This window comes from Mustela putorius, unplaced genomic scaffold (genome assembly GCF_011764305.1).
Source record: "Mustela putorius furo isolate JIRA1106 unplaced genomic scaffold, ASM1176430v1.1 tig00003834_pilon_pilon_pilon, whole genome shotgun sequence".
NCBI lineage: Eukaryota > Metazoa > Chordata > Mammalia > Carnivora > Mustelidae > Mustela > Mustela putorius.
Window position 1 is genome coordinate 10,739,957 of NW_025421987.1, and position 13,839 is coordinate 10,753,795.

The 13,839-nt window shown below is 37.8% G+C and overlaps 1 protein-coding gene across 4 annotated transcripts in view; it reads right to left on the reverse strand.

Annotated features, from left to right (window-relative positions):
* The window catches only part of ROBO1 (roundabout guidance receptor 1), a 1,168,989-nt gene that overhangs the window by 516,075 nt on the left and 639,075 nt on the right, over positions 1-13,839 (reverse strand). For all 4 annotated transcript variants that reach the window (XM_004770828.3, XM_004770829.3, XM_004770834.3 and 1 more), the window contains exon 3: positions 893-976. In XM_004770828.3, coding sequence (XP_004770885.1) covers positions 893-976 — 84 coding nt within the window. The remainder of the gene's footprint in view (positions 1-892; positions 977-13,839) is intronic.

The window sequence follows — 13,839 nt, forward strand, 5'->3', positions numbered from 1 at the left end:
TCACAACCTAGCAGTCTACAGAGCACTGTGCTAATAAGAACTAATGAAAAGAACATACTAAATAGTTGCTATTACCATAAGGCCTCTATTACATCATTATCTGAGTCAGTGGGCTATAAGTGACATATTCTTTGCCTTTATCTGAAGTCGCAGTCAAATTCTCTCAGTTAGATGTATAACTTCCATGATTATATGTAGAACTACACTTAAAATTCTGCATGAAACATTTATATATTTGCAAGGCAATCATTCTTAGACATTCCTAATACGAATTATTTCCGGCACATCCAATTAGTTAATTTTTACTCTCATGCTGGGGTACACATGCATCTACTTAAATCGTGGCTCGTAGATAAGGTAACAAACAATAAGTCCATGCAAACACAATCCCGAGACCTTAAGTTGGTCATTATGATTGCATTACTCCTGTTAAGAGTTTGCTTTCTGTTGTTCACGAGACTACAAGTGCAACCAAAACAAACAGACAAAAACTACAGATAATTTTGAAACCCAATTACTTGCAGGTAGCCTTATTTCTTTAGAAAGCAATTGAGTCAATTATTAAATCTCTAAGATACTATTACATGATCTGCCTACACAAGCGAGCCGTATCCCAGTTTCGGGCTGAGAAGCATTGTTTCATATTAAAACTAGACAACAAGAAAGCATGCAGCGCTTAAGGTTACATTTCTTTTCCCCAAAGAGTTGACTTTAGCCATATGACCTCCCGGCTGAAGAATGAAGTCTGGAAAATGAGGACCAGAAGTTGTAGAGGTTGTTAGCGGGAAGCAGCAATGAGGAGATAATTTTACACAGGTGGTTGATGACTGATGGAGAGGGAGGCGTTGTAGGAGGCATGGACAGTTAGTATTCGGGAAAGAAAACACTCTACCTGTGTAGCTCAGCGAATTGTCATCGTTATCAGAGGTGGGGATTGGCGTCCCGTTGTCGTTCCCCCTCTCTAGGTCTTCAGGGTCTGTCGGAAACAACACCAGAGCTGCTGATGGGGTCACAGGAGTAAAGGTAGTTGCCATTTCGATCACAGCATGTCCAGACACAAGTAAATCCACATGTGACAGAAAAACACACAAGGACAACACACAGCACACTTCCTCTTTGCCCCTCCTGCAGCACAGTAAGCCGCACGGAGGGCTCAGCATTCTGGCTGACAGTTTCTACGGCTTCTCCTTAATTTCCCTAATTCTCGGCTCTGCCTGCACCTTTGCTGCACTTGAAGCTGGTGGAGGGCTCTGACTGCCCTCTGCGAGGCCGCCAGCACGGACTGAGGGAGCATATGGAGGAGGGAGAGGGCAGGGTGGCTGAATGCTAGCATTGCTAATTTTCCACCTTATTGTTAATCAAAGCTATTGACTGTGATCACTCCCCATCATCGCTTCATCTCCTGCCAATTACAGACTCAGGGGACTGTACCTCATATGGGTGGGGGGGAGGGGGGGCGTGGGGAAAAATAGGGTCTTGTCAAATAACGGGGTGGATGATAAAAATGTCATACTTCTCCTGAGCAACAGTAAAGAAAGCAGCGTGCAGCCTCACACCCTTCGGAAGGCAACAATTCGTCATCTTAAGGGACGGAGTTAAATTTGCTGCAATGAAGGTGTGAGGAAAACAACATTTCACTTCGGATACTTCGGGTTGGATATTTTAAAACCTCCCCACTGGCTCGAGAGTCTATATGACAACCGTCCAGAGAAGTATTTTCCTTCCCTTATCCTTGTTTGTCTGGAACAAAAGGAAGGCTTTTTATGCTTTTCACACTGCGTGTGACTTTTCCCAGGTAGAGTTTTAGAACGGAGGCTAAGCACTCAAGTTCTAATATCCAGAAGTTGAGTTGCAGCCTAAATTATGCACACAAGCCCAGCGACACCGCGACCAGTTTCCCGAGTGCTGCGTCACTGTAGGTCCAATCTCTGCGTGTTCGAGAAGCAGGAGCAGAGTATCTAGCTTTGCAGCTGATAAGCAGGCACAGACACAATAAAAGCCAAGCGTGTACCTCCTAAACCGAATACCGTAGAGTCATAGGTCATGCACGCGGAGTTCTGCAGGCTTTTTATCACCTCGAACAGCATCTGCAGAGAATTTCTCGGTCTGCGCTGAGAGGGAGCCCAGCTGTGCACTCGAGGAAAAAAAGTGTGTCACTTATGAACGAGGCAGCAAGTACACGCAGGTAATGTCCCTCTAGAAACATCACGGGGGTCATTAATTCTGTGCCCCAGCTAGTTTTTTTTTAGCTAGGTTGACACATTCGGTCGTACACACAGCTCTCCGGGGATGATTTAGAAGTTTTTAAAAGCGGATGCAAAATCTAATGTGAGCCACTTTTTGTTTTTTTGCATGTAGCCTCTTTACCTAACTCTCTCTCCCTGCCTCTCCTCTCCAGCTCCTGTGTCATATAATAAACCTGATGTGGCTCACATGAAGGAAAAAAAAAAAAAGGTGCGGATCTGTGCAGACTAAAAGGAAATACTCATTATTTGCTGTATTCATCCTTGCTTTTCCAGTGATGGCTGTTGTCAGAGTTATCCGTAAAATCAAGTCTGGAAGTGGGAGAGCAGGAAAAGGGTCCACTTGTGACACACACCCCTGGCCCCCACTCCCTCCAAGACTGTTAACTTATTTGTATGCATTAATTGTTTAAGGCAGTTTTAAGTCACATCAATAAGAGTGAATGGGAAACGGGCGTTTTTTTGTGTGTATTTTTCCCCAGTGTTAGCACAATGTTCTGCCGCAAACTGAGTAACCTTGCTCAAGCAAACTAACCAAATAAAAGAGGCTGATACAGGAAGATAAATAGAAGGTTCTGGTTTTTGAGGCTTTTAAAAAGGCTATTAAGGAGACCTCCCCTGCTTACCCACAATACTGTGTTAAAAGATATGAAGCGTTTAGAGTCACCTTAATTTTTCAGAGCCATTACTTTTAGTTACCAATGCAGCTTTTCAGAGGAAATACTACCTTTAATTTATGAGGGACTGTGTTATTTAATGCAGATGCATACATTGGCAATCACTCTGCTAAATATAAAATAAAAATCTCTCCACATCCACAATGTGAACTCAGTTTGACAACACACTATCCTAAGACGTTTGCATTCTTTGGTTATTGGATGTTCCCTGAAAAGGAGGATACTACAAAAACAACAGCGACGAGGAAAGTTCAATATCATTTCAAACTAGATACTTAGATCTGTCTCAAGGAGAATTTCTCACCCATGTCTAACTTATCCTGACTGTTTTTTAAAATTCACTTTCCTGTCCCCACCCATCACCCTCCTGACCCCTTCTTAGGCTCAAGAAAGAATAGACTTTGCATTAATCAATGGATCCTATCCTATCTACAAAGCACATTCCGTCTACCCAGCACTGCTTTTAATTAACAATATGCTAGACCTTAGGAACAAAAGATGCCATCTTGGCTAACTGCACTCATTTTTTTTCTTCTCCCTTCAAGTCAAAAGATAACTATAACAGGAAATAACCCCTTGACTCACTGAGCATGAGATTTAGGATGGATGTAGAGAGGGTCCTAAGATACTTATTTAAACTTTTTGTTAAGGAGTATTGATTATGTGAGCCATGGAATAGAACACAATGAGACAAGAGATTACATAGTGCTTGGAGTGTCTGAAGGAGGGAGGGCTTCTTGTACCCCAGGATTGAATTTAGGGCCAACCAGACTTGAATTGATGTAGGTGTGGCTGCGACTGATGAAAGACGCCATCACATCCAGAGAGGAACTGTCACCAAGGGGTGGGGGAGGGGCAGGTTCTACGTGCCTGACATCCCCATCAGACTGAATTCCCAAGGGTCAGGTAATCTGCTTCACATTGGTACACCCATCCCCTTGCACTGGACCTGCAACGTCCTACAGACTTACCCAGTTTTTTCCCCTTTAAGATAATAAATGAATTAATAAACACCTGGCAACCAAGAATGCAGATCTCACTTAAGTTACTGGCTCTCAATCCGAAACAACTTGAAAATACAAAAAAACTTCTTATAAATTAACTTCAACGTTAATGGACTCCCTATGTACCCAGGATCTGTAAAGGCATAGAAAGCATTTTTTTTTCAATATAAAAGGAAGTCTTAAATCATAACATCATAGACATGCAGGGTTGGAAACATGTCAGATGGACCTTCACTACAACCTTCCATCAGATAGACAAGTTCTTCTGAATTTAGGGGTCATTTGGCCTTCAGAGCTTTTTAACGCAACCAATTCCAATTTGACAATTAAGACCTTTATTTTATGTTAGATTTTTAAAAAAATGCTGTTTTCTAGATTCTAATTCCAATTCTAATGTGTGGGGCCCAAAAGAACTGAAATCTTATCTATGAAAGCCCGTTTCCCTCCCATGCTTCCTTACATATTTGTGGTTCACAAGGCTCCAGACTTTGTCCTTTCTTTGCTCCCCATGCTCTCTGTAGAGATCTTCATTGTGGCTCATGACTAAAATTCCTTTTTTTTTTTTTTTGATAAAATGATAGAACTTCCACACTTCTTTTTTTTTTTTTTTTTAAAGATTTTATTTATTTATCAGCAAAGAGCCTGATGCGGGGCTTGATCCCAGGACCCTGGGATCATGACCTGAGCTGAAGGCAGAGGCTTTAACCCACTGAGCCACCCAGGTGCCCCAACTTCCACATTTCTTAATTGGATGTTTTACCAGTGACCAAACCTTGTGTCCACTGCTTATTTGACTTCATGAGGGTTCCAAGAAATCTCATACCTTCTCTTGTGAAACACCGAATGCATCCTCTTTTCTTTCAACGTTCTCCTTTCTTATATTCCCTATCTATATTAAGGAAGTCATCTCTGTACTATATTTTTAATATTTTACAATTCAGCGAGACGTCAGTATTTGGGGTTAAAACTGAACTCTTGCCTGTAACTTCTTGTTACAGATGTTGCTACATGATTTATTTTAATTTTTGTTATTATTTATCTTTTTCTGGAGTAGGTTGTATGCCAAAGTTAAACCTGTAATATGTAAGATGTTATATTATATATTTATAAAATTACGCATAACCATGTAATAATATATATTTTATTTATAGAAGACATATTATGTGTGAGGCAGCCACCTTGTAGCAGTCTTTTGCGGATTTAATAAAAGTGACAACAATAACAAAAAGGAATAAAGATCTATAGCTTCCAAGAAAGGATCAATAGCTTTCTTTACAATGGAGATTATGTCTTTTAGGAAACTTTATCCTTAAATATAACATTTAATAAAGGTGATAAATTTTTATTTAATGGTAAATTAAGTGTGAATTTGAAATTTGTTAATCTGTATAACTCCACTTTGATTGAGATGTCTCCAACACCTATATCAAATTATAATGGAAACTGAATTAGAAAAATCCTTATTGCAACCTCTGATAAAATATTCATTCAGACAATCATCATCGATGGGTACTAAACCTATCAGGTGAAAAATGGTAGGGGACAGCACACTTCACAGGGTCAAAGTATCACCCCAGAGATTATCTGTTAACTGCAAAGGGGAAAGTATACTTTTATAATGGGTAGATCTAGCAGTTCCCACTTGAACTTAGTAATCAAGCTTAGTATCCACCAACGGTGGGGAAAGAAGAGTGGAAGGCCAATCGTGTGATACAATATACAGCATCATCTATAAAGCATCCATGCTAAAAACGTTTGCTCTGATTTCTGTCAAGACTTAAGACCCAACTTAAAATCTACCGAAAAAGAAAATATACGTTCCTTAGCATACTCATGTATAATAATTGATGGGTGAATTATCTTTCACTTACTTTCAAATGGTTCAGAAAAAGTATATTGAGAAGATTAAAGCAAATATGGCATAATTGCTCATTTATTAACAATTGCTCATTCTATTACGAAAAACATTCCAAGAAGTTTAGAGGATGGTAGATGAAGACTGAGTGGTCTAAAGCTTTCTCTACAATGTGCAGCAGAAAGTCATGTGCTGATGCTTCACTTTCATTGGTGACCTCATTGCAATGACATCAATACTCATATTTGTACTACCTTTCAACCCCCCATTTCTCTAAATTGTTCACCATGCTATGATAGCCAGTGTTACAGTGCAGAAATGTAGAGGCCTAAGAGAAGGCCCTATTGTTTAAATTCAATTTCACTCATTTATCTTTAATTTTTAAGTTGAGTTTTAAATTCACAGTCAAAACACTGGAGTTTTCATCTGTATCCTTTCTTTCCATATATTCAGCAATGTAAAGATACATCAAAAATAATAGCTTCTTCCTTCTGCCCTACTGTAATGTGTCAAGTTGGTTTCCTTATAGATTTGCATTATCACTGTGCAGGGTTTTGGCATTAATTGACATTTTGAAGATGACCATTAATAAAAGATTAGGGAAAAGCAAATGAATATAAACTACTATCAATATGAGAATTGTGTTCTACAAATTGGATCAATTCTCATTGATTCTTTCCTACTAATCAAGAGGAATGCAGGCAATGGGTACTTTAAATGGAGTACTGAGAACATTTAATTAGAAACCCAGGCAATGAATTACGGAATTAAGTACAAAAACTATGTTTGTGAAGTTTTATATCTGTCACAATTTTTCCAGATCAAACTAAAGTTAAATTCAAACTTCTGTTTTAATCATATGTGGTTAACATAATTGTGGAAGCTACATTATTTGCCCCATTCTTCTGAACTGGGAATAAGGGAAGAAATAAGAATTATGTTACAGAGATGGAGAGGAAAAAAAAAATCAGTATGTGTTTTAGGTAGTACCTACTTAAAATAATTCAGGGAATTAAGAATTCACTTGGAATTCTTAAATAAGAATGAGGACTGAATGACTTTTTCAGTAATCTATATGGTATAGAACATTAAATTTAATATGCATCAAGTTCTAAAACTGTGCTACAAAATGTTAAGTGAAATCTATTCTTTTAAGCAGCAATATGGTAACACAGAAAACAGTGTATTACACCTATTTCCAATTTTGCTATTACAAGGAAAATCAAGGTTGCTTTCTTATTTTTCTTTCAAAAATAAAAGAGCCATGATTATAATGATCTATGTAAATAATGACTGTAAAAAAAGTGTTTCTAGATAAAATAAACCAAAATGTTAAAATTGATATATATATGTATTCAAATAAATTTTTTGTGAGTGGATGATTATTCCTAAATTTGAAGACTTTATCATCCAACACTGTTGAAAAACAAAACAAAACAGAACAAAACAACAAATTCAGAGTGGTTTGGTATTTGAGTAAACTAAAAATAGTCTTCATAAGAGAGTAGATAATTATAACCCATGACCTGAGATGCCAGGATTGTATTAAATGAAAAAGTAGATTTCATACAATGATCTCAAAATATATGTTACTGCTTTTCCTCATTTTCTAGTTTAGGTGATCGGGTAACTGAATAAATCTTATGTGAATAATGAGAAGTAAAAACTGTACTGATTATAGTCACAACTAATATTTACAACATACTTTAGTTTTTTAAAAACATATAACTTATGTTATTTTTTAGGTATATCTATTTTCTCATGCAATTCTCCCCCCCCCCGCCCAGATTTTATTTATTTGACAGAGAGAGAGACTGCAAGAGAGGGCATCCGAGCTGGGGGAGTGGGAGAGGGAGAAGCAGGCTTCCCACGGAATAGGGAGCCCCATGCGGGGCTCCATCCCAGGACTCTGGGATCATGACCTGAGCCGAAGTCCAATGCTGAATGACTGAGCCACCCAGGCCGCCCCTCCCATGCAATTCTTGCAGGTCTATCATGATCTTAGTCATCATCACTAACTGCATCACCTACATTCCCATTTTAGAGATGCTGAAAGGAAAGCTCAGAGAAATTTTTTTTGCTTCTGTCATGCAACCAGTAAATAGTGGATTTGGAATTCGATTCCAAAGCACCTCCTCTTTTTACGGAGGCCCGTGCCCTCTCTTTACACATCAACCCAATTCTAGGAACTGGATGGAACTTTAATAGTATATAAGCAATGGTACACCAGGTTAGTGAATCTTTTCCAGTAGCTAAACAATGAGATTGAATAATTTCACCAGTCGATGTCTGAGCTCTGTTAAGCACATCACCGTGTCTTCTTCACTGTCTCCTTTTAGAGACAATATAAAATAAAGTATGTAGTTATAATAACATAGATGTGTTTAAGCTAGAAATACACAATAAGATGTTATTAAAATAGGGGTTTATTATTAAAGTTTTTCCTACATATTTTTCTTTTTATTTATTTTTACTGTTTTAAAAAATATTTTATTTATTTATTTTAGAGATACAGAGAGAGAACGCACCCATGCAGGACTGAGTGGGGAAGGAAAGAGGGAGAAAAAAAAGCCTCAAGCAGACTCCGTGCTGAGCACAGAGTCAAGGCGGGGCTTGATCTCATGATCCTGAGATCTAGACCGGAACCAAAACCAAGAGTTGGATGGTTGACTGATTGTGCCACCCAAGAACCCCTCCCAAAATGTAAAATTGGGGACCGAACTACTGATTAAATAAAATTAAGATAAATTCAGATTTTTTTTTTTTTACGAGTCCAGTATTGTTCATGATTCAGTTCTCACAAAACCGTGTCCTGAAATTCAGATTTTTTAAAAAAGATTTTACATATTTATTTGAGAGAGAGTGAGTAAGAGAGTATGAGCTGGCAGCAGGGGTGAGGCGTGGGGGCTTGCGGGATGGGAGAGAGGAGGGAGAAGCAGACTCCCCAGCTGAGCCGGAAGCCCAATGCAGGGCTCCACCCCAGGACCCTGGGATCATGACCTGAGCCGAGGGCAAACCCTCAACCGACTGAGCCACCCAGGCACTCCATAAATTCAGATTTTTTTGACAATTACTTTTTAAAAAATTATTCTTCAACAGCAAAGATTTTCCTTTTGGTATAAGTTTAAGGGAACTAGACCAGGGGCATGTCTTACTTATCTTCCTATGCCTGCCCCTTGCACAGTGCTAAGCACAGAGTAGCTAACCAATATATATTTGTTAAATGACTGAGTGAAACACGGAGGCATAGTTTTACTGGAGTCAAGAGTTTAGGAAGGAGGTAGTTTTTCTCAAATGAATAACAATTATTTTCTTATTTAGGGCTTTGTTATATACTTATCTATCTAAAATTATAATCATTGTCATTAGATATTTTGTCTACGTATCTACCTAAAATTATAAGTCTAATTGAAAACTATATTTTGGCAAGTCACTATTGCTGATAGAATAATACATTTCTCCCTCCAGCCTTCCCTATATAAATATATACTCTAGGAAAGAAAATCTTGTTTAACTTAAATCAAGTGAAGGATTTAGTAGTGAAAGTTTTCTTTCTTATTAAAAAAAGATGATTTACAAATATTCCCCCATAGTAAACTGGTTACAAAGGAAAGTGTAATAAATAGTGATAATTTTTAAAACCAAAATAAATCACAACATAAATAAACAGGAAAGATATTTAAATATTGCCAGGTTGGTGAACTGTATTTCGGTTCTATGGACTCTCTCATTCAAGTATTTTAGATATAGATATAAATTCGGGTATATCTTGATGAGTGAATGAAATACATTTTTTCTGAGAGGCTTGATATTGAAGTGATGTAACACAGATTGGGAATCAATACCTGGCAATACCACATTCTATGGCTGAATTTGCAAAAAATGTAATTCTGAAAAAAAAATAAGAAGAGCTATGTGAAAATTCTCATGTTCCATTTTGTTTGAGCTAATTTGGGTCACATCCAGTTATACAAATTGATAAAATCTGATTAAGTAATAGAGACCTAAACAATTACATTAAAAAACAAATAGATAAATATATTTATTTATATATGACAAATTCTATTAACATAAAATATAGTACTGAATGTTAGGAAGGTAAATGCATTAGTGGATAAGCCAGTAACTCAGAAGAATACAAATGTCAGAGAAGAAGCTTTTAACTCATTTAAATTCAACTTAATTTGACAAAACAAGACAAAATGCCTTCAGTATGGAAATCATTCTATTGATGGAGAAACGCTCATAATTTTAAAACCATTTGTTTCCAGATTTCTTCCAGTGGCAACACTGACAAAGTAGAGCTCTTAAAAATAATTGGGAAAATTATGCTTCATCATGGCAACATGTGTTTTAATTTGCCGCCAGAATGTTTGGTCTAAGAAAGTCATGAAAGTTTTCATAGGAATAGTAAGTAATGACCATTTCTTTATATAATCAGAAACTAAGCCAATTGTCCAGTTGAAGTTTGCATTTGTTCAAAATGCTCAGATCGAATCTTCAATAACATTTGATGTGACAGATACCTTGGTGGGATGGAATTTAATCTGCAGAGATTTGCTCCCTTGAACTTTATCTGTGAGAGTTAATTTCCGGTCCATTTTACTAGTATTTCTGGCTCTCTCCGTCTGTTGACTTTTTTTGTTATTCTCTCCACCCACTTTGCCCTGGTATTCAACTGCTTTTCTTTTATTGTGCTTAGCATCTGCTACTGTTCCACTCCCTTCCAGTCAAAGCATACGGTAGCTTCAACACAGGCTAATTAAATGGTGCTTGAAGTTAGTTAACAGGTGGTGCCCCCAGCTGCCCTCGTTGTAGGAACAGCTACAGCTCACATTTTAAAGGAAAGAAATGACACAATAGTGGTACCTGAATTAATAGAGTACTCCTTCCAGACCACTAAACTGATGTTGGGGGATCAAAAAGAAACAGCATCATTCTTTTGTAGATGGAGAAATCTGGTTTGGGGGTTTAAGATCTCATTTGAGATTCTGAATCAAAGGAATTGGGATCCTTTAACCAGTGTTATTTTCCCATCATATATGAATTTGTTATCACTTCCTTCAGGTATGTTAATAAAGCACATTTCTGATCACTGTTGTGAGTTCACATGTTAAGTGATATTCAAGTAAGACCCATATGATTCCCTAAAATTCAAATTATCAAGTAATCTACTTAGCATTTTGGAATTACTGCAACTAAGTGTGTATTCTTACTTACTTAGTTAGGTGTTCAATATAGTGTAATGTTTAAGAGCCACTAGCTAACTCTGTGACCTTGGACAAGTTATTTTATCTTATTTTTTGGGAGGTGGGGAGTCTCCCTTTCTTCATCTAAAAAATGTGGAGTCATAGTATGTATTTCATGGGAGTGTAATGAGGGTTAAATAAGCAAATATTTGTAAAGAACTTTCTGTGGTCCCAGACACCTAAGAAGTCAGTAATTGTTGGCTATTATTATAATGAATTCAAATTAGAAGTCCACTTTAAAATGATCATTTAGCAATTCTTAATGAAAATTAAGTCCTATGAATTTGCTTCTTGAAATAAGACACATTCTGTTTCTGTTTTATATGCCAATTTGGAGTTTCTATAGGAGAAAAGGTGAAGAAAGTTATCAGTTAAATTCAAGAGAAAAACTGATCTTGAATGCTTCATTTCTGTCCAGCCATGTTGCAGTATGTCTTTCCACTGTATTTCTTCAGAACTCATCTGAGCAAAATTCCCCACTAAATCATTCAAGAAGTATTTCCAGGCAGACAATTTTATCCTCATGGCAAGCTCCTTGAAGTGCACGCTTTAGTTTTCCGAATTGTCTGCTTTGTGCTGACAAGGATGGATTTAGTCAATTTTATTTCTTGAGGAAAAAAACCAAAAAAGCAAAAAAACACCACTTCATGTTGAAATTACAGATTTCTTCCCTCTTGGGGTAAAGCCCACCCCCCTTCCTTTCCCTTCATGCTCAATGTTGTTTCAATCTCTGCCCTTCTTTTGCCATTTCCCGTGGAGGGGCAGAAACCCCTGGGTGCTTTGGGGAAAGTCTGAAGCATCTGCAAATTGGGCGCGAGTCACGTGGTCCCGCCAGTTCCTCCCACCCAGCCTTCCCCTAAGTGTCCCGCAAGTCGCCGCTGCCATCCATCTGCAGCCATTACGGCCATCGCCAAGGCAGCATTCACTGGACTGCTGAAGAGACAAATTTCCTTCATAGTCTCTTCATTGTCTGCTTTCTCTAACCACAGTCACGGTTTTGCGCTCTTCATTCTAATTGTGCTTTTGATGATTAGGGTCATTTTATGCCTTCAGCTTTCTCAAAGGTCAGAGGGATTAGCTGTGTCCAATCGCAGACGGGAGCGAGTGTGCAGGCTCACCCCCCGTTCATCCACCTCCATTGATTTCCCCTCCGTGTGCGAGTGGCAACGGTGGGCACTCTTTTTTTTTTTTTTTTTTTAACTCTTATTTGGTTTTTGCCTTGCACTCCTCCCCCACTTCTCAGAGGAAGGCTGTTTGCAGCTCTCCTGGTGCCACGCGAGCTTTCACTGAAGCACATCCACGCAGAAAGCAGGGACCGTGCAGATGTGAGGCGCTGCTGAACAAATCAGCTCACACTTGCTTCTTCTCCTATTGTTTCCGTTTATTTAGCTCAGGACCATTCGGCGTTTCCATTTCATAAAGTCCCACTGCACTTTCAAACAGCACTCCCTTTCCTTGCTATTTGTCACTGAATGCCACCAATCACACACACACACACATTGCAAACATTCTATTGATAATTCTATATACTATAACATATATACTATGGGTTTTTTCCTCTGTTTTACTTTGCTGATTCTGACTTAACTTCTTTTTCATTTTTTTATTTTTTAATGCACCATCGTTAAAACATGAAGGTATTTTGATTTGCATTTGTGTGTTTTTTTTTTTTTAATGGGAAACCTGCCAGCTTTTATTCTTGCTACCACTTTTATTGTGAGATGGTTTGCTTCACTTGCTTGTGAAGGAAGAGACCTTCTTATTGTAAATTAATGTAAATTCTTGAAACCTAACACCATAAAAGTGGCTCTTAAAGGAATGTGTGTATGTATACCCATGTGGGGGGAGGGAGCATCCTCAGGAGTAAACTCCAATTAACCCCAAATACTGTAAAAGACATTAGGTTATTATTATCATTATTCATATTCAAGTGATAGCGGGGAGAGTTTATTATGTAAAAATATTTTCTGGACATGAATGCTCTTGGCTCATGACGAAGTCCATTCAGTACTATGATCAACAGTTTAAAACACAGTAGGAGGCAGTCCTCAGCTCTTTCCATCTCGATAGAAGGCAAGGGACTAGTCATTTTCTAGTTGAAGAGATTATCTGCTTGGCTCAGAAGAAAGATATAATGAATTATGATCTTGTTTATCAAGTAATGTGACCTCATAAGTAGAGATGCTTTCCAGAAATTGTACCACACACTCACATTCCAGATTTGAAGATACCGCATCAATGAACTTCCTCCTCCTGTGGTCCCTGTTTTATCATCCAGTTCATAGTGCTTTGGTCTGTACATGTGGAAATATGCCCATTTGTAGATTCAGTGGTCTCCACAATGTTGCCTCGTTTAACCTTTTCAAGCTTAATTCTTAAAACCTTCCATTAAAAAAAAGGAGAGACAACCTAGTTGACGAGCGAATATTTGATTTTTGTGTCCAATAGGCAGCTTCTGTGTGGATACTTTTTTGGTCAACACATGTATGGGAAATGGATGGAAAGCTTAATATAGTAACCTACGCTCTTTCCATTGGGCTTTTGTGACCATTTTTTAATAGAGGCCAGAATTTTTAAAGAGACACATTTCCCTGCAAAATAGGAAAGGGAACTGAAGTGCATAGATAGGGAATAAAAATCTGCTGAGTTTTACATATTGCCAGAATTATGGTAACTATGCATAAATAACCTTAGGGAAATATTACAGAAATCATAAGTAAATACTTTAATTCTTGCTGATAGAGTAAAAGAAAAATAACTAGAGGAAAATCTCTGTAATCTGTAACCTAGTAGCAAATTAATGTAAAGAAA